Genomic DNA, 22,029 nt, shown 5'->3' with positions numbered 1-22,029 from the left:
TTTAGAAGTGGCTCAGCCCTCTTCCTGCTGTTGAGTTTTAGAGATTTTAGAATCAGATCCCCTGTTTATTAAAGCAACAAGACCAGGCTATCAGTTTTTATAGATGTGCATATGCCTAAAAGCATGTACTGTTTAAAATAAATTTTCACCTACATCCTCCCCTTCCCTACCACCCCTGGTAACCACTATTTTACTTTCTGTGTATTTCCTTTTTTTTTTTTTTTGGTTCCACATGTAAGTGAAATTGTCTAGTATTTTTTTTTTCCATACAAAGCTATAAAGGATGAATAAGTCTAGAGAGCTAATACGCAGCATAAGGACTATATTTAATAATATTGTATTAATATTTTATATGGATAATTTGCCAAGAGAGTAGATTTTAGGTATTCTTACCACAAAGAAGGAAGGAAGGAAAGTGAGAGAAATGATTACTATATGAGATGATAGGTATGTTGCTTTGCTTGACTACAGTCAATTCACTGTTTATATCAAGATTAAATATACCAAAACATCATATATACCTTAAATATATACATTTTTTAAAAGGAAAACTGAAGCACACTGGGTTTTTATTTACAAAATAGGGACCCCCTTCGCAGTTTGCTGACCACAATATTGACTACAATTAAGTCATTCAAGTTCTAGCTACCAGAATAGGAGGCATATGCCACCAGATTTGGCTCTACAGCTCAAAAAAAGTGGCCACAGTTTTCTTAATCCTATTTTTAAAAGGAAACAAACGTAAATATTAAACTGTGCAACTTAGGTTTTTGGAACTTTCTGACTTCATTGATTGCATATACATAACAGAAATATAAGTTATAATAAAATATAAGAAATATGCAGTATCCTTGACAAGCGTTGACTATAAATATTCACTTTTATAACAAAATAAAAATATTTACTATTAACTTGTAATCTTTTACTTAGAGATTTTTTAATTGAAACAGATATGACTTTATTAAGAGATGTTTTATATTGGTAAGATGATTCTTTATTGGTCTCAAAGGGTGGATTTCCAAGTATAATTAAACAAAATGATATGTGGGAGGAAGAAGATTTCAGTAGCCTTGACAGAAAAATAAATCTAAGATATATATAAATGTAAAATAAAGTAAATCTAAAATCTAAGACCGCCAAGGTTTAGAAATCTTATTACTTCATTTTTATACCTGTATAAAACTGTTGTGAGGTGCTGACTGTTTCCAATAAAATAAAAATGTATGCAAGTAAAATACAAGCTAAAATAGAACTAAAATGCTTTTAGACTTTCAAAATGAATAGCTGGATTATTTTATTGAATTTTCTCTGTGGTATGGGTGTCACTGGAGCTCTAGAATTGGTAAAAATAAAGGCAATCCACAGAAAGAAAATATATTGTTTTCAGGGAACAATTGTGCTCTCCTGGAGGAGGCAAATCAAGTGAAATCTAATAGTCTTGCTTCATTTTGTGACTTTCTCCCACTATGACCTCAGAATTTTGAGCTTCAAGTAGGTCTATAAAGGGAATTTTGGAATACTCTTAATAGATCTGTTCTTGAAATAACTAAACTGAGTGAGGTGCTTTGCCAACACATTAACTGAGAGCACTGACCAACCCTGATCCCAGACCTTCACCAACAATACTCTCGTTTTATTTCCATTTTCAGTAGTGGTGTATAATTCTTCTAAGAGACTTGTTCTAAGCCAACCTTCCTAGTGGTCTTGTTGAAATGAGATAGTGGTGGTAGGTATCTGTAATGAACACACAGGCCAAAATAATATTGAACTATTCAGAAAGTAAATCTAGCTTGTTCTGTGGCTGCATAATTATATAACTATAACTTTCAATCAGGTTACAGTGGGTTTAATTTTCTGATCGAATGAAACAATCGATATAATTGTACTTTGTTCCTCCCTCTTCTGGCTTTGATTCTTTGATTGGTGCCACTCTTCACTCTCAGTCTTCCAGTCTGTCCCTACTCCACTGGCCTCTGCAGCTACTCAGAATAAGCAAGCTGTTGATGAAAGGGACCAAGAGTTTGAGCAATTACTGTATGCTTTCATATCTCACTGCCATTTGGAAGTAAAGTCCCAATTGACATAGCCAAACTGCAGGAGCAGAAGCAACTCTAATATCTGCTTTTCTTTGTTTACAGAAACTGCTCAAATTCTCCTCTAAAAGTACTCATTAAGCATGCCTCTCTATAAATTTCTGTGGTAGAAACTGGGTAATAGGATTTGAACCATTATTCAGTCAAACCACATTTAAATCCAACGGTTAAGTAAAGAGGAAATCTACATATATCTTTACTCACTGTATTTAGTATATATCTTCTGTAATTCACAATCCAAAGTAAATCTTTGAATGGCCTTTTTGGGTTTTGGCTAGAGGAGAAATTTCAACCCTTGTTCAGAAGTCTAACTACTTGTGAGGATTCCAATGTGATTTTTAAAAGCCGCCATCCCTGATCATCAGAAATCTGCAGCCTTTTTTCTCACCTGTCCACCTCTTGTCCTAATTACACCTATACTTGCTAATGTTGTAAGTGCTTTTTGACAAGACAGTAATGGTACATCAATAGGTACTGCATGAACTTGAGTAGGCAAATCAAGTCACTCAAAGGGCTTCTTTTAATCTCTTGGATCATTATTGCAAAGATAAAAGCAGGGTTCTGAAGGAGTGAAATTCAAAGGAACCTAGTAATTAGAATGGTGAAAATAGGAGGTCACCTGGCCATTTCCCTGCTTGGTTCAGACGTTTCTATGCAATATGGACTAGTTTAATTTTATTCGTCTAATTTAAAATGAGAGACTTTATCTTTCTTCCACCAAGGTAATAGATCTGATTTCTCCTCTTTGACTTAAATTTTTTTTTCCTTCACATCTTTTATTATTAGGGATGTCAGCTGAAATTATTTTGAATAATTTCTTTAAATCATGGATTTTTTTTCCTTATATCTCAAATCTAGGGCTATTTCTTGTTGCAAGGTGCAAGGTTCTATGCCACATACAAAAGCATGCTTTCATTTGAGATATTTATAAAATCTCTGTATACACCCATACCTAGCAATGGGAAAATATAAAAAGTATTGCCTTTGCCCTAGCACGTAGTTAATATGCAATGAAAATCTTTAAATGTAAAATCACCTATAATCATTAGATATATATTTTTAATGTCGTATTAAATAGCTAAAAGAAGGAAGAGGCATTGCTATTTTATGTATCTATCTCAAATGTTATAAAGGTTATAAGAACCTTATTGAACATCAGAAGCTTCAAAGCTAATAGTTTGTTGGATACCTGCATCTTCTGAGGTGGCCAATAGTTGTCAACTTTTTGAGTATTCTTGAACACTTAAGATTTGTCAGTGTTTGGTTTCGTTGCGTGTTGAGGAGGGAATCATGGAAGTAGAATGGAGTAAAAAGCTTAAAAAAGAAAAAGCACTGCCTCTAACGTGATTTCAATTTCACAGGAAAAAATACCTTAAGGACTAACAGTCAGTGCAGAGTAGTGGCATCTGGATGCCAGATAAGTATTTAACGTTTGTAGATAATTTTGCATCATCATTCGGCTACTTTCTTAAAAGTGTTTTTTAAAAGCCCTAATTTAAAAAAAATGCTATTCTGGCCAACACATTTACAACGTGAATAATATTTGAGTCATGACATAACTATAAGTTACTTGTAATGGTTGATTGTCACTTGAGTTGTAAATCACAGCGGTTAGCAATGGTAGTTGTCCTTACTTGTGTTAACCCCTAGGTCCTTGGATCTTGATCATTTTTGGGTCTTTGCTCTAGAGTCTAGCTGCCATTCATATGCTAAAGAGATGAGGTCACTCAAATATCAGCTATAACATCCTAGGGAAATGATTTCTAAACTCTTCTCAATGAGTTTAAAAAGGCTGCTTTTTGCTAATCCATAAACTTTAAAAGTGGCTGAAGAGGCAGTACATGCCTTTTAAAAGCCGAGGTTGCAGGCTGGGCACAGTGGCTCACACCTGTAATCCCCAGCACCTTGGGAGGCCAAGATGGGTGGATCACTGGAGCTCAGGAGTTCAAGACTAGCCTGGACAACATGGCAAAACCCCATCTCTACAAAAAATTTTTTAAAAAATTAGCCAGGTGTGGTGATACACACCTTGGGAGGCTGAGGCAGGAGAATTGCTTGAGCCTAGGAGGTGATGGTTGCAGCAAGCTAAGATCCTGCCATTGGACTCCAACCTGGGTGATGGGAGTGAAGCCCTGTCTCAAGACAAAGCAGAACAGAAAAACAAGTAAAGCCAAGGTTGTAAGGTAGAACTGGTGGGGTTTTTTTGTTTGTTTTTGTGTTTGTTTGTTTTTTTTTTTTGTCTAGTTTTGATCTTTAATCAGTGTTTTGCTTTGTTTTCATTGTTGTGTGCTAGTAGGAAATGTGGTGGAGGAATGCCTTTCCTAGTATAAGTATAGGTAAGGGTCTTCATGACCAGTATTCATACCTGCAGGGACATAAATGGTTCTGGTTTGTTTTGGAATTTTGGGTTAAGGATGGAAGTAAAGGCCCCGTTTGCTCAGAAAAGAAGATAATCCTTCAATGGTCTTCATGAAATCATGTATGGAATGAAAAATTCATTGATGGGGTGAGAGGACTCAGTGCCAGAAAGTCTTACTAGTAAATTCAGAATTCAGCCTGTTCTTACAGATCTTCTCTTTACTCCTCATCCAAACAGTGATGGAAAAAGGTCAGATAAGTAGCTCCTTGTCCCTTTAGGGAGCTACTGAATTACTGTTACTACCTTGGAGTCAATCCCCACCTCATTCCCTTCCTTTTCCCTAGTCTAAGTCTAGAATCAAGGATCGGAGAAGCATCAGCACATGCATCACCCTTTCTCCAATTTTCCTCCCCTTTCCCAGCTCCCTCAGCCTTACCCTTTCCCTCTCCTCTCAGGAACTGCACTATTGCATCTCTTCTTTTAGGTTCGGTAATTCTTTCCTTAGGAAGAGGAACAGGGCTAAGGATAGGTAACAGGGGCCGAACTGTCCATGTTTCCATCCCTAGACCCTTAAGGCTTTTGCCACACAAACCCCTTTGACCCTGGAGACTGCAACAGAGCTGCTTCTCTCCCCCTACTGAGCCTTGATGGAAACGCTGATAGGAGAGGGTGCTTCTTTTACCCACTCTCAGATCCCTGTTCTTCCTGAATCTCCTGACTTCCTGGCTGTATCAGTTAGGTTCATTGCATAGTAAACCACTCCAAAACTTTGTTTTTTATTGGCTCACATTTCCATGGCTCATGGGGATGTTTATTCTCTTGTGGGTTAGCTTGGACGGAGCTAGGTGATCTTGATGGCCTCATACACTCCTCTGGGCCCTCAGCTCAGATGGCTAGTAGATTCACATGTCTGAGTTTCTTTTCTCATGGAAGAAGAGCCAAGACTGGCCTTCTGGACATTGCAATCTCAGGTGTAGGCAGCAGGCAAGGGCAAGCATTCATACACCAATGGCTCTTCAAGCCTCTGCTTATATCACATTTGCTAGTGGGCCATATGCCCAAGCAAGTCCCACAGTACCGAGACCAGCTTGGCCATAGAGACCCCCATCCATGCGGCGCTCAAGGAATTGAGAAGCAGACACCCAGACGGTGGACCAACAGCCTTCTGAGCTGAGAGCCTCAGGGGGTTGGTAGCATTCTGGGCTGAAGGGCCTCAAGCCGACTCTAACCCATGTAGTTATTCTCTCTAAACAGGTGATGATTATTAACAAAGAGAGATTCAATATTTTCTCATAACACAAAAATAAACCGGGGAGGCAGCTGGTACCTGCTTACCCCTGATCACAGACAAACTTAAAAGTATTCTCCACGAGGGAGCCATGGGGGCAGGGTCACATATCCCATGCTTAAAAAACTGTTTTAACCAGTATATGATATTTATATAATGTCTTGCCACTTTAGAATGCCCCACATAGTTCTCCACTTGGTGGGGAGCGGGGGGTGGCTAGGTTTTCCTTGCCATCGTTCTTCCTAGCAAAAAACATATTCTATCATACACTCAGCATTTCTCAGCAATCATACACTTAACATTTCTCAACATCACAGCCCACCCAGAACCTAAGGGTGAAAAGATATAGATTCAAACTCTCATGAGAGGAGTAATAGTCTCACTGCCAAGAGGCATAGATTTTGAAATGGGATTGTAGCTGTTTTTTTTTTCAATTTAACACACTGGAAAAAGAAGAAAGGCTCTCATGTTTCCCTAGTAAACTTTCTCCTTCCAACCCTGATGCAGGTCTCCAGCTAAGGTTGGGAATCAGTGACTTTCACTAAGCGATTGTCCCTTCTTTTCTTTAGGACATGGCTTTTTGAAATTAATCCTGATTCTGTCTGCCATATCCCAAGACTTCCATTTTTTTTTCCGTTTTTCTCTTTTTTTAATTTTTAAAAATTTAAATGTCCATTTAAAAATCATCCTCATTCATGTTCCCTCTGGACACTTTCAAATAGTTTATTTGCCATTTCTTTTGGCACTTAAGATCTATCAGTGTTATTTATAAAACGTGTTATATTTGTATAGGCTATGTTCTCCCTTTCCCCTTTTCTTTTTAAACTAAGATACTTATGTTATAAAACAGCCTCCATGCTGATCCATACTTTTCTCTAGACATTTCTCTGAGCTCAGTGCTTTGTTGTTTATCATTATCCTTTGTAGCCAGATTTGAGGCCATGTTGCAGTTCTTAGAAACAAATCAATTTGAATTAATTTGCCATGTAAAGTTAACGAGGCATTGTGTGAATTCAAGATATACTATAACTATTGCATTCCCTGAGGTTATTCCTTCTCTGGGAAAATTTTGATTCTTGTATCATATTTTAATAGTGTGTATCTGACCTTTGAATCTTGCACTAAATGATACATGGCTGCCAGCTGGTTTAATTTGTGAAAAGCCTGAAAACTTCTATGCAGCTAAACAAACAGGAACATACATAGACAGTTCTTTAATTAATAACTTTATGGGGCGAGAGTTGTCTTCAAAATCGATACTCTTTGATGCTTACCTGTGCTAGGAATTCTTTGTCTAATGATGTTCTAAGCAGAAGTTAGAGAAACATCAAAATAGGGAAAATATATTTCTTAGATGGTCTTTGAGATCTCCACAACCTAAAAATTATGGACCCCTTCTCTCAAATTATAAGCTGTAAATCCCAGCAAACTCTATTCCCAGAAACTTTTTTTGTTTAATTATAAGATGGGAAAGCATTTACTCTAAGAGGGACCTCAGCGATTACCCGAAATTCCTTCACTCCCTAAATGGACATCCACATCTGTCACTAATATATTCTTTGGGAAAAAGAATTTCCTTCAAACTATAAAGACCAATTTAAACAAAATAAATAAGAAAATTAAATCTCCTCTCACCCCTCACACAGGTGAGGAAATGGTAATAGAGTTCTTCAGAGAGAATTCTAACTTCTGGGTCTTAGATGAGTAACATTACAAGTGCTTAAGGAACTTGAATTCTAAGCCCCTTTAATGTTTGCTCAGAATAGAAAAGTAGTTTGGGAAAAGTCCTAAATTTTACATCGTATAATAGGATGGATCTCTTAAACTTGGGACTGATATATCAGACTTCTCCAGTGTTTCATTTGACCAAAAAGTTGGTACACATTTAGCTAGATTTAACAAAGAATATGGTGATGGCTCGGAACTAACCTGGACTCATAAAAAAAACAAAAACAAAAATACTTGTGCACGCTAATGTAACTTTCCCTTGGAAAGCAATAGCAAATTGGCAGGTGAGGAGAATACTATAAATGTTGTGCACCGTGTATCTTCATTTCTCTAAAGAACTATACTGTGATGTACAAAGAACTATGAAGGGATCTTAAAGAGACCTGCCTGTGTGGTCCAACAGTTAAAGCTTTCTGATCACGCTGTATCTATTGCTATGTAACAAGTTACCCAATCAAGTTTGAGGTAAACCTAAATAATAAAAGTAACATTTATGATCTCACAGATTCTGTAGGTCAGAATTTGATAGCAGCTTCGCTGAGTGATTCTGGCTTAGGGCATCTGATGCATCGCAGTTGGTATGAACTAGGGCTGCAGTCATCTGCACAGTGGAAGATTACTTGGAAACCTTTTAAAATCTTTCACTCACATGGATATTGACTGGAAGCATCAGTTATTCTCTGGCTCAGTTCCTTGCCTTATGTAGGTTTCTATAGAACTTTTTCAGTGTCTTCATGACACGACTAGATCTAGCTTGCTCGAAATGAGTGGTCTGAGAGAGAGAGAGAGAGAGAGAGAGAGAGAGCGCCTCTTATGACTTAGTCTCTAAGACCACACACTGTTGCTTCTACCATATTTTACTCTGAATCAAGTCACTAAGACCAGCCCACATCCAAGGTTGGAGAATCAAGCCTCACCTCTTACACAGAGGAGTTTCAAAGTATCTTTAGATATTTCATAGCTCCATCATAATCTTCCTGTTCAGGGACTAGAATAATGCACAAAAGACATGCTTATTAAATTTGCAGATAACAGAAAGCTAAGAGAGGTATCTCCTACCAGAAACAAAAATCTTAAAGGTAAACATTTTCTTACCATGTTTGAATACTGTTATGAAACAAAAAGAATACATTTAATGACATATGATTAAATACCTGTTTGAAGTTCATAAAGTGTGTTGCATGAATGCAACATGGCACAGTTTTTGGGGAAAACCATTCAACTAGAAACTGTCTTGCGTTTTAGCTGGAAACAAGCTTAATAATGTGGTCCTGTTATGATATCGTTGTTTAAGCAACTGTTGAAAATCAGTATACTGGCCAGATCTCCTGTGGGTGGTGACTGGAACAGTGATTGTTACTTTTAGATCTTTTGGGAATAATAAGTTCATTCTTAGGCGTGGGGGTCAAGGTTGGTCTAAAATGCCTATAATTTATAAACACCGGCAATTCTATAGGATCTGAATGGAAGGATTACTACGGTGTAAGTTTATTGAGCATCAGAGGTATTAATAGTGGTGTGACTTTCCTGTTCACGGGATGAAAATGCTCCTGTGTTATGCAGTGAAATTGTCCTCCCAAACCTCTCTGTCCTCTGAGCTGTGTGGGGACACCGCATTTGCATGACAAAATGAACACATTTTTTAAAAAGTCAAATATTCTGGCATTCTGGCTTCAAAAACATTGAGTTTGATATTCTCTACTTTGACATTAAAAAAACACAAACATGAGAGGAATGAGAGGAGATGGGGATGGGGAGTGGGAGGAAGAAGGTAGATAGAAATGAAAGGAAGCAATGACACTACAAAGAAGCGTAGATCACACAGAGGGTGGACATGCGGGAAGGCATGGATCACGGGGAAGACGGAGCCCCAAAATAACACTGTGCCTTTTGCAACAAGGAGGAAATAAGTGATAAGAGGAAAGGCAACTGGGGAAATCTTGAAGGGATCATATGTCAAACAGCTGAAGAGCAAACATTAAAGCTTTATTTTGAAAAGGATATTTGAAAATATTTGACACCAAAAATTCTGTAGGGAAGTCATTCTTGTGGAGTTTGCCTTCTTTTTAATTTAACTCTTCTGAATCAGGTACTCGTTATACCAATAATAACAAATCATATATTGAGGGCTTATTATGTACCACACATTTTCAAACTGCTTTACATATATTTCCTTTGAATCCTCACAGCAATCCCATGTTGCAATTATTATGAGGATCCCCTTTTAAATATGAAGAAACTGGCCAGGAATGATGGCTCATGCCTGTAATCCCAGAACTTTGGGAGGCTGAGGTGGGTGGATCATCTGAGGTTAGGAGTTTGAGACCAGCCTGACCAACATGGTGAAACCCCATCTCTACTAAAAATATCAACAAATTAGCCAGTTGTGGTGGCATATGGCTGCAGCTACTCGGGAGGCTGAGGCAGGAATATCACTTGAACCCAGGAGGTGGAGGTTGCAGTGAGCTGAGATCCATTGCACTCCAGCCTGGGCAACAGAGTGAGACTTCATCTCAAAATACATAAATAAGAAGAAACTGAAGCTTAAAATGCTCTAAGGCATGGCTACAACTAAGCATGCTTACCAGAAAGGAGATAGACAAAATTCAGACATTGAAATCAACTACTGCAGCATCAGTGCATATTTCAGAATAATTATAGAAGGGAAAAAAGTGACAGCAATTGAAGAAGGAAAGCACATTGTATAGTCAGTTTATGTTTTGTTAATTTACAACATGGCATTTGTGAGAGGGGCTCTTAAATAAAAAAAACTGGTACCAGGCTGACTTAGCATGCTGAAGAAAGTTTGATTTGAAGTTTCTTGAAAATACTCTACTAAATTATAGGAATGAATAAAGATTTTGCAATCACCTGGGCCTAGTTTTATAAACCTAACTGTGATTGAAAGTATCCTTGATAGATGAGGAGAAATGAGCTTCAGGAACTGAGTTACAAATGGCCTCAAAATACAGAGAAAGGAGATTAGTGATATATGTTGTAATTATTGCATTAAGGTAAATCATTTTAGTATCATAAATACATCAGCAGAAATGGATATTTGATTCATTTAGGGTATGAAAGAAGAGTCTAATATTAACATGTATGCAAAAAAAAAAAAACCATGTATATTTGACCAGCACCAAAGGTCAAGGAATAGGGACATGATCATTCGGACAGCTGGACATAATACACCAGGGTTACATCTCTGGAATAGCATGGTTCTATTCCATTCCATGGGCTATCAGATATTTGGACATGATAGTCTGCATACAGTGGCTCACACCTGTAATCCCAGCACTTTGGGAGGCCAAGGCAGGCAGATCATGAGGTCAGAAGTTCGAGACCAGCCTGGCCAACATAGTGAAACCCCATCTCTACTAATAATACAAAAAGTAGCCAGGCATGGTGGCATGTGCCTGTAATCCCAGCTACTTGGGAAGCTGAGGCAGGAGAATTGCTTGAACCCAGGAGGCAGAGGTTGCAGTGAGCCAAGATTGCACCACTGCACTGCAGCCTGGGCAACAGAGTAAGACTCCATTTCAAAAAAACAAAACAAAACAAAAAACCAGATATTGGGACATGATAACTAAATGTCTACAGGTTCATCAGTGAGAGAACATGGGCAGAAGCTAGAGCTCAAGGACAATATCGAGACTGGAAAAGGTTTTAGAAGGCTCTTTAGGCAAGGATGTACCGTCACTCCCTTCCCCATGCTGTTTAAGCCTCTTTACTGGGAGAAATAACATACATTTCTAAGCCTCAGAAAAGTGTTAGGGAAAGATCCTAAGAATTAAAATAAATCACAGACTCTCTCAATTCCCAACCTTCTTTGTCTCCCCACAAGCCAAGCCCTTTCCCGACTTATTGCATTTAATTTGGATAAAATCATGCAATATAGATAATACTTTTTTAATAGATGGAGACACCAAGACTCATCTAAATTAAATAAATTGCCCAAGTTCACGAAACTGATAAATGTCTGATTGGACTTGATTCAAAGTTTGTCTGATTCCATATCCAGTGTTCTCTTCACTCATTTTTGGGCCATCTTTGCTTCAACAGTTCACCTAGCACAGCCTAGAGTTGGTAAATCCATACTACAACTTTAATTTAGAAAAGAAATGATTCCATCTTCCCATATATATTTGACATTATCAGAACATGTCCAGAAGACACTTAGAGGTGAGCTTTATCACCCAACTCAGTATATGCCGGGATGATTTGCACTTCTTTCCAGGCTCAAGGAACCACTTAAAAAGCTCCCTTACTTAATATTGCCCTTGGGCTCTGGGTCTATTAATTTACTTCCCCCAAGCGGATCAGTTTTCTGTTCCAAGACATTAATTTATTTACCTTGGCTCATTAAAGGATCAAGGCTCGCAACATATAAATAGTTCTTTTTTCTTCTACCCCAAAGGTGTGTAGTGAGGATGAATGAGATGGTGCTTATATAATTGCACTTTGAGCTCCTTGGTCGAAAGACACTTCATAAATACAAGATATTCGTTCTTTGCTGAGATCCATCTATCGCTTACAAGTGGCCAAATGTTCTGGATACCCTTTGAGTGTGCAACACCTCCCTCTCTGACTCTAAGAGAGTTGGTCTGGGACAATGCCAGAAATGTGGCTAGAGCCAACCCCAGAGTTTCTGGAGTTCCCTTCCTTTAGTGTGATATATTTTCTTTGAAACTTAGAAAGTGTTATTTGGTGAAAGACACATGGCAAGAACCTCCAAACTGCCCTACTACTTGAGGGCAGCAGTACGGCTACATTGATTTTCTTTTGCCTCTGGCTCTGATACACAGCATTTGTTCTTTGACTGTTCATTAGACCCACAGTCTGACTTTTTAGTGTGAACAAAGCAATAAAGTTTTTTTCTTTTATTTCGGTGCTCAAGACAAAAAGTCACAAATACCTTTGGCATTCATTTTGCACAGATGAATGTTGTTAGGATATTCCTATTAGCATGTCCACATGCTTGACAACATTTCGGGTGGTATTAATAGTCTACCTGCAAGAAAGTGCTTTCTGCCTGCCTGGTGCAAATTTGTAGAACCTTTAAGCCACTCTTTCTCAACTTAGCAGCAGTATATCATCATTACCTGTGGCTGGACCAAGAAATCACATTTGTCAATGCCTGAATTGCTCTTTTACTTTCAGTGGTTTTACAAATCCACTTTGTTTTGGAAATGGGCTTAGCTGAGTATATTTTAGAAGATACAGAAATACGTAATGTGATAGATAAGAGGTTTAAGGGATATTTGGGATGTTACATTTTCTACGGTCAGTTGATCTTTGCAAAATGACTTCTGTGGGATCAAGTAGAACAGGGTCATCTTTTGAATGAAGGACTGATAAGGAAGTGAGACAGGGAACTGCACCATGGAACGAACGTGCTTGCTTCTGAGCCTTAGAAAAGAGTCATATTAATAATAATAGCTTAAATATGCTGTACTCCCTATTATTCCATACTAAGTCCTATGGCAAATTCAGAAATGCGGAAACTGAGGCCAAGTGACTTGCCCAAGATCACACAGCTAATAAGTGATAAAGTTAGAACTCAAAACCAGGTTTGTCTCCAGAGCCCATCATCTTAACTTCCATGCTGTAATGATGATGGCTTTAAGAGTATTAGTATACCTTCTAATAAATAGGACCCATGTTTGGACCAATAAAGTGTAAGCCTATGTACCATGCTGTACAAAAGTTCTATTTTTCACTTGAAATAATTTTATTCCTTTGAGATTATTAACAAATTTTGAGTCTCACCTTAAAGAGGGATTGATGTCTACTGGGGCCTACTCAATTTGCTTTCCGTGTCTTTCCCTTTTATCTTAAGTGGATTCACCCAAAGTGGGAAATGGGATGTTAGAGTGTAAAGGTTGGAACTATGAACCAGTTGGGCTTCAATACTTTGACCTCAAAGCAGCCTGTTCTTCAGAATATTATAATTCCACAGTGCACGTGCATGTTGTCCACGTCTCCAGGAGTTGAAATGCTTGATATTAGAGCCAATGGTCCAAATGAAAATAAACAGAGGAGGCCAAATATGTGATACTCTCAATCCCTAATCAAAAATCTATGGGAATAAACACACGTATATTTAAGTACAATGAAATCTGACTAAGATTTTTTTTTTCTAAAATCCAGTCCCATAGACGTGTCAGATCCTCAGAAGTAATTCAAGAACTGTTTACTTGAAGATCTCTTTGTGCAAGTTATAGATTTCTCAGTGTGATTAAGAAATGACATTACTACATTTTTTTCATCTAATTAGCAATGCACATATGCCTCCTTTTAATGATATGATGATGTTTACTACGCATAAGGCCATTCTTCTTAAGCATAGCCATCACTTTCTGTTGAAGAATTGATTTCACTCTTTGTTTAACTGTACATACATACTTGTTGCTATATGAAATGTACAACTGAATATCATTAAAGATTTCATAAAAATGTATATGAATTTGGTAAGGTTTGTTCAGATTTTAGAGTAGCCCTGTATATAAGAATACTTATATTTAGAAGGCTGTTTGCTCTTCAATCAAAGTAGCAAAGAACTCATTCTCATGCACATGTTTCTAAAACAGTTTTTACTAATGTTTGAGATAAATTAAAATAAAAACCAGAACATGAAAAGAGACTAAGAACAATGTTAATGTGGCAATTTAAACAAATTTGGTTTTCCAAATGACCTTCCATCTTTCACAACTTTTAACAGCATTCAAGACTGTCATCCTTAGTGCCAGATACTATCAGTCTGGTGTGGAAAACTTAAAACTTTTTTCTAAATGTCTTTAAAGCTGAGGTGGAGAAGAATGACTCCCTGTCACTTTCAGAAGGGTCTAAGGTTGAATCATGGCCATGCTGTCCTTCCCCATGTCACTCATTGCTATCTCCTTTCCTAGCCTGCACCATGCCCCCAGACTATCTTCTATGGCGCTTTACATTTGAAAGGGAGTAGATGATGGGGGTGGGGATCCTTAGGAGGGCCAAGAGCCTTATGTATTTGGAGGAAGTAAATTAATACAACTTTTTAATTTGGTGCATATTAAATTCTGAAAAATTGAAATTTTAGTTACTTCTGATTTTGCCCTGCATTTTGCTAAGAATATTTAGCTTTATACTTGCTATTGGCTTTGCTAATCTATTCCACAGTGAGTAGAATGAAGGCCATTACTGTATTTAATGTGTAGCCAACAATGGCAGATATAGAAAACCCAAGTAATAGAATATATTCAGGGCAGATCTGGTGCAAGCCAATTACCGTTTCTCAGTATGGTATTCTGTTGTGTCTAAACCCCCGGAGGATGAATGACATTCTTTATGAGATCTCACCGGTAGGGTAGGATTATGAGTCATAGATGTAGGTTTTTTTCGAAAAGGTACACGTTCTTTTTACATGAAAACATCTAAAAATTTTACCCAAACTTAATTTCGAATGAGCAGAATTTTTTACCAAGATCTACCAAGGAAGAGCATTATAATGATGTCTAATCAGTAACTATTTTAACAGGTTAAACTATCTTCTTTCACCGTGGGCTTATTGAAGCACCAGGAAATTAAGTTGCCTTTCTGTTTTCCCTTCTTGCCTCCCGTCTCTATTTACTTTTTCTGTGAGAAATAATATTTTGAGGAAAATTTTAAATTATCCACTGCAATTCAAAACTGTTGTTTGTTGCATTTTATTTCTTGATATGTTAGTATGTTATACCCTGAACCAGCCAGATATGGTCCCAAAATGTAGGCTAGAAGCAGATCCATAGTTTCCTCTTTTATGAGTAATTATTTTTAAAATTCCTGATAGTAAAGATATGAGTCAGCTTTTTAGAATAATTTGTCTATATGAGAAGTGAATGGGGAACCTTCACTTGGGAATGTCCTCCACCATTGCTACCCGTTCCGCATCCTGCACCCCACCTCCCCAACACAGAAGGTAGGTACCAGTTTATTCTCATGTGGAATCTTCTCAGCCAGTAATAACTCCCATGTGGAGATGGCCCTACAATTGAAATGCTTTAGCATGCCCCTATTCATTTGGGCTGATGCTATATGCAATTCTAATATTCTTGATGGCTTTTAGACTTCTTTTTAAATTGTTTCCAAGCCACCTGCTTTGAGATTTTTCTTTCATTTTTAATATTGATCATTTGGAATGGAGTTGCCCAAGTTGCAATATAGACCTATGACTCAAAAGTAATGAATTACAATTCACTAATTTCTGCTAGGTCAATGTGAGGTTGGTTGACGAGATAGAACAGTTCCCAAGGCATGGCTTCATTATTTTGTTATTTGAAGCATATTCATTAAGTGTGTATCTCCACAGCTCCACTCTCCAAGCCTGTCCTAATTATGGAAACCATTCAGGAGTAGTAATAACAGTTACAAAGGCAGAGGGGGCATACTGGCAGTTAAAATCATGATGTTTGAGCCCTGAAACTAATTAGATATTTCATGCTTGGAAGAAGTATTCCTAACAGGCTTTATGAATGCATGCTTGTTCAGGAAGGACCTCTCATAAGAAGATAAGAGAAAGAAAAGAAGGAGGGAGAGAGGAAGGGAGGCAGGTGGGGTGAGGCTAGATAAATATACAATATCAGTGTTTATCATAAAATATAGGTGCTCAAAAGTCTACAAATGTTACATCACTGTATTTATAATTACCTCTATTTCCAAACATTGACTTTGAGTTTCATTAATTATTTTTTAAAATGTAGAACAAATCTGGAAAGATAGTGATATAAAAGGCCATCTGTACTGATCTACCTATTTCAAATAGGTAAGGAGATGCCAAGACATTCTTTGTGGAATAAGAAGTCTCCCTTGGCCATCAAGGCTTAAATTATCGTCTTTGCCTTCCCTCTGTCAGAACATAAAGCTGTTGCAGACACTTGAGAGAAGAAAGGAAGGACATGGCCCTATGTTTCTGATGGGAATACAGTAGATTAATAGTGGAGTGTGCATGACTGTGGAGCTGGGTTCCCCTCTCAACCTGAAACTGATCTGGCAAGTGGATTACTCGTGGGTCAAGAAGGTCCTTGTTCCTCAGCTGGCCCAATGAACGTGTGGTTGGCGTGAGAATGAAGGTAAACCGGTTTCCATAAAGGGCCATACCTCTTAAGGATTCCCATCCCATGCCACCTTTCCAAAACACAATGGGGTACTGCATGGCTAAGACTAACCTGACCTTTAAAACTATCAATCAAGGGCAGAGTGACTTCAACTCCACCTCTACTAAAGATAAATTGATATCTATCTCTAAAAACTTCATAAACCAAAAAACCTAGGATGTTTTTAATGACTTATTGACTTTTCAGATTGTTCTTTAAGCTGTTTTTTAAACTTTAAAGGCAACACTGATAATGAACGGTTCCAAATGGTAAAACAGAAAATCCCCTTCAAATATAACCGGCCCGTAGAGGAGTGGCTGCAGGAAAAAGGTAACCGTCATTAAAACTTTCATTTTAAAATCATTTGATCCTAAACCCTCATTTTTAAAGCCTGCAAATAAATGTTCCTTAAATGATAATCGCCTGCTGCATAAATGACTGTTTTAATTTTCATTATAATTTGTGTCAGCTTCCACCTGCCATATGTTGATAAATCATGCTATAATACATTGCCATTAAAATACAGTTAAAGGGACTAACTTCTAGCCTGCTATCAGCATGACAAACACAAAACAAGAAATTCCAGGAGCCTCTAAAACAGAAAGGTATTATGGCAATTTAACCACTGCATGACATTATTTACTAATTTGCTCTAAATTACCTCTTACACCAAAGCTTTCTAAAGAAATTTCAAAAGTAGTTTTTAAACTTACATCTTCAGGCTGTTTTGGCTTGTAGCATGGTTAACAGAACAAAACCAAAACCATAGATTGACTCTTGTAACTTAAACTGCTTAAAACAAATATTATAAGGGGAGCAATTTTTTTTTTTTAACATTTGTTCTTAAAGATGAATTTTGCCTTTAAAACCTACAGAGGCGAAATTATTTTATAAGAGATTAATTGTGTCCTAGTTGCTGACTGAAACTAAAAACAAACTTATTTTACACTTTGGTTGTGTGGATACCCTTGTGTATTTGATGTTTTATGCAACAAAAGTGTAAGTAGTTAACATAATGAGTTGGAAAAGAAAAGGTTCATGAAAGGCAAAACAGCAGTTTCTGATTTCCTGGAGACAAGAACCACTGTTAATAAAAGAGGGCAGCGGTTATAACTGATGTTAGAATTTTCCTGTGTAGCTTCAAGCTGTTAAGAAATAAACCGTTGTATTTCAATGAAAAAAAAAATCTAAGCAGATATTTACTCTCTGTGTTGTTATTGAGACAATATAAACTACTCTTGTCTCAACACGTTAAGGGAGTTGTTAACATTGTAGAGATCTCATTGAGTTATAGATAAGTAACCAGGTATATTACTTAGTATATGACTTAAAGAACGAAGGACAACTACAGTTTTAAGTTGGAGGAAAACATTCTGACCTTTAAACATGGAAAATCCTCACGGAGTCTTAACTGTTTGCCCTGTTTTTAATGTATGTGGTCTAATTAAAAATAAGAATAACTCTAAAAAGCAAATAATTTTGTTTAGTAATCATCAGCTCATAAAGTCCCTTTAACATTAAAGACAATGACTGCCTCACTTTTAAACAGGAAAAAGCAAATTAGATGCATGTCTGAGTCTCATGTGCCTGAGAATTTTTTTTGTTTCTTTCAGTTTTATGTTAATAATATTTTATTTTACTCCATTGCCTTTTAAGTCTAAGTTTAATAGCATGCCAGGCATTTTCATTTGTATAAATCATTATAAAGTTATTAGTAGGCTTTTAGTTTTTCTTACAATAGAGTCGTTATCCGTTGGCTTTCACATGAAAGGATGCTTTCAAATACACAAGATGAGGGGCTGGGATGTGGGGAGGGATGGTTGAGGTGGGACGGAAGAAGATATCCTAGTTTCTTAATTAAATATATGTATGATTATATATGCATATAATATTGAAAAGAATTATTTCCAACCCGTGAGTTTCTCTTCTACAGTATATTGTAATTTGGGTGAGTAACATCTATTCATTCTATTGTCTTACCTCTTCCTCTGCCTAGCTAACCTTCCCTTCAAAAGAAATACAAAATATATACCAAAGACTTGTAAAGACAGTGAATATAAAGGGTAAAGTGAGCTGCATTTGGAAGTACTTGGAATGCCTCTTTGGAGTTTTTTCTGTCATTGGGGAGGAGAGCTGGGCCATAGCATTCCCAAGTCTCTTTTCTGGCTCTGTCTACTATTGATTAACTTTCTGACCTTAGACAATCCACTTAACCTCTCTGTATCTCAGATTTCCCATCTGAGGACAGGAAAAATAATACTGCCTATTCCCCAAGGGTGTTCTGAGGTTTAATTAATTAGTCTTTGTGCAACACTGACTGGAGACATGCAAAGATTTAATTTAAGCAGTATGTGAACTTGATGTCCAAATGAGGTAATAATTAATGACTTCCAAGACGATGGGCATCTAAAACAGAAAGTCACCTGCTGCAATTCCTGTACTGGTGTTGTAACCAAACTTTGTGTTACTTAAGATAAAATAGTTCTCAGAGTAGGATATACATACATAAATATGCGTACGTGTATAGATGTGTGTGTGTGTGTGTGTGTGTGTGTGTGTGTATATATATATATATATATAATGGTCAGTTATTATAAAAATCTCATGGACCGTAAGCCATGAATGAAAACAATGAGAATAGTGAGATCTGGCATTGATTTTGGGAAATCTTGAGCAAATGATAAAAAGAAACTCTCTAGTCAGTTCTCCACATTATTCATAGGGAATGGACAGTGATATTTCTGTTACACACTAACCCCTGTTTATCTGAGAGAGAAATTCATCAGAGGAAGGGATGGCAGGAGACTCAGAGTGCTCTACTGTTCCTTTTACTGGTTGCTAGCTTTGGCATTAACCCTCTGATCCAAGGTACAGGGTCTAGAAGAGGGTTTCACCACAGCGGAAAAGCAGATCTAGACAGAAGCACACCATGAAGCAAGCAAAGAGAAAAACAAATACTTCCTATGACAAGGTGAAAAATTGAAACATGACAACCCTCTTTACTGTCTCACTCCACCAGTGTCTTCTTCTCAGAAGCGTTTAGTCAGATCTCTCTGGGAAAGTAGCTGTAGTCAGGAGCAGAGGGGCAGTTTAATCTTGGTAACCCAGGAAACCTGCCTTGCCTTTCCTGATGCTTGGGTCAGTCTTGAACAGGCAAAGAGCACTTTGTGGAGTGAACAATGGCAACTGGAATGAAGGAGATTCATCATCTCTAGCCATTGTGACTCAGCTTTGCATTTCAGTTTGCTCTGACCCTCTTTTTATTTGTAAGAGTTGGCATAATAACACCACTGGAGAAATAAGATGAGAACTATTATAGAGGTTATCATTGTGCAGTATTTTCAAGAACATTAGAATGTAAGATTTTCTACCTGTAATCGAGTATAACTTATCACCAGTGCTGAACTATATACAAAATAGATGAATAAATATTATGATTGGTCAGCAGTTGTGCGCCTGGAAGGTATCTCTTGGCATAAAGGCTGTCTAATGTAAGATACTGACTTTTTATCCTAGAAATCTCCTATTAGGCAGCTGCTTCTCATTTATTATGTTAAGCTGCTTCCAATGCCTCTATGGGGTTGACGGAGAATTTATTTTCTCCTTCCATCATTTTATTTATTTTGTAGTAAGCTCAGGGCTTCCAGGGGGGAAAAAAAAAAAAAAAAAAAAACTAGTTATCAAAAATAAACAGTAAAAAGGTATGAACTCCAGCACATTACTTCGTGTTATTGTGCACTGAACTTTCAGCTGCATCTTGTGTGAAAAGTACAGAGTACAAAATACAATTGTGCATATGTACAGCACACTGAATGAATTGCTGAGAAAATGATGAAAATCTTTTTGATTGAACCCTTGTAATCTGGGTAATTCTGTACTCATTAAGGCCAGCAGATCCCATTTTCAGGTTCTGGATATTTTTATAAAGTATAGATCATTTCCAACATAACAAAATTCTCTGGCCAATTCACCATACTGCAGTGTTCAAAGCTTCCAAAGGGATATCATTCTTGACTAATAGGCACTATGAGTCGTTCAATGAGCAAAATTGACTCTCATGTGAGGAGTATCCTCTGAGCAGATGAGCATTCCCTTCTCTGCCACTTCCATTTCTTTCATTGTCATACATTGAGAAGGTATTTCACATTATACACCAGGAATTCAAGGATAGGTCAAAATAGTGTAGCCTTGAAGACCATGTAATAGTGGTAGATTTTTAAAGCCCAAACATCACAGGGTCTCTCTATTCATATTAGAAATTATAAAACGAAAACCTGTTATTAAAAACACTGTCCTTTTTATTAAGTAGGCAAAAATAACAAAATTGTTTCTAGTTATTTCTCGCTAAAGTACTTCAGGTGATTAGATTGAGTGGAGCACTGTTTGATCACTAAGTGGAAAAAATTAGGAAGATGTATATTTAACTCCCTTAATAAGCCTTTTTTTCCTTTCTTCATATAAAAAAGCAAAATGAAGTAATCTGGAGAAATAACAGTAAAGAAGGCCTTAGCATGTTGCTGTCCTGATAAATTGCAATAAGTTTTAAAGAGCTCTTTGCATTTGCTCGGGAAAAATCTCGCACTTGAGGGAGATTTTTATAAATTGAAATAGTTGAGGATAATTTGGGTTTCATTCTTCTAAACTCTATTCTGGTATGGTTTCATTCTGATACTTTTCAGAGAAGTATAAATGGTGTCAAAGTGGGAACTCGAAATAGTTAACTACTGACATCCTTAACCCCATTAACATACCTCTGTATCATTTTAAGGAGTTTTATGTGTTGCTTTCTTCATTAATACCCATCCACTATTAAAAATTTGTTAAATCTGAAGGACAGCTTCCTCAGGACTGGAGCCTTACCAATATGCTTATATTTCATATTGAGGGAATAATTTAGTTTTGTGACCATAATCATCCTCCCAAAAACAAATTAATAAAGACAGGAATTTATCTCTCATGATTTTTTTAAACAGAAAATAGAATATTATGCACTATGAAGATTGAAAAGAAATAATATGTTTGGTGACTAGAATGTTCATTTTTACAAGTATGCAATGAATCCAAGTCTCTTAACTGGAATTTAATTTCAGGTAACTTAACTATTAGACTTAGTTTTTAAATTTCATTTTCTGAGTCACCTCACTGAGGTGTTTTTTTTTTTTTTTTTTTGCCATACGTAATTCTTTTCATTCTCATTATTTTACTTTGTAACTTTAAAAACTAATGCAGTAGTTATCTATAATTTACTCTGATCATCACCTGATTTGAGTGTTTCTTTCTGTCATCCACAATTATATACCCAGGAAGACTGTAATACCTTTTATCATTGAAGCAAGATTTCTTCTTCCTCACTATAAAGAAATAAAGACTTGATTGTTCAAGTTATCAAAGATGTTCAGCTGGGCAGTGGAAGAGATAACCACAATGAAATGTTACTTGCTAATGTCAGTA

The 22,029-nt window shown here is 36.9% G+C and overlaps 1 protein-coding gene and 1 long non-coding RNA gene across 44 annotated transcripts in view; one reads left to right on the top strand and one right to left on the bottom strand.

Annotated features, from left to right (window-relative positions):
- The window catches only part of NRXN3 (neurexin 3), a 1,699,208-nt gene that overhangs the window by 1,516,568 nt on the left and 160,611 nt on the right, over positions 1 to 22,029 (top strand). For 31 of the 43 annotated variants that reach the window (XM_032287189.1, XM_032287215.1, XM_032287186.1 and 28 more), the window contains one exon: positions 16,819 to 16,908. The exons of the other annotated variants lie outside the window; for them this stretch is intronic. In XM_032287189.1, the coding sequence (XP_032143080.1) occupies positions 16,819 to 16,908 (90 nt within the window). The remainder of the gene's footprint in view (positions 1 to 16,818; positions 16,909 to 22,029) is intronic. 43 annotated transcript variants of the gene reach the window in all.
- On the bottom strand, positions 2,313 to 21,890 carry LOC116557658. The gene is made up of 3 exons (XR_004271635.1): positions 21,878 to 21,890; positions 7,689 to 7,701; positions 2,313 to 2,462 (listed from the first exon to the last, which is right to left on the bottom strand). It is a non-coding gene; the product is annotated as an uncharacterized LOC116557658 (long non-coding RNA).

Source organism: Sapajus apella, unplaced genomic scaffold, assembly GCF_009761245.1.
Source record: "Sapajus apella isolate SASKATOON/1434 unplaced genomic scaffold, GSC_monkey_1.0 scaffold20, whole genome shotgun sequence".
Classification (NCBI taxonomy): domain Eukaryota; kingdom Metazoa; phylum Chordata; class Mammalia; order Primates; family Cebidae; genus Sapajus; species Sapajus apella.
This window is presented reverse-complemented; position numbering and strand designations above follow the sequence as displayed.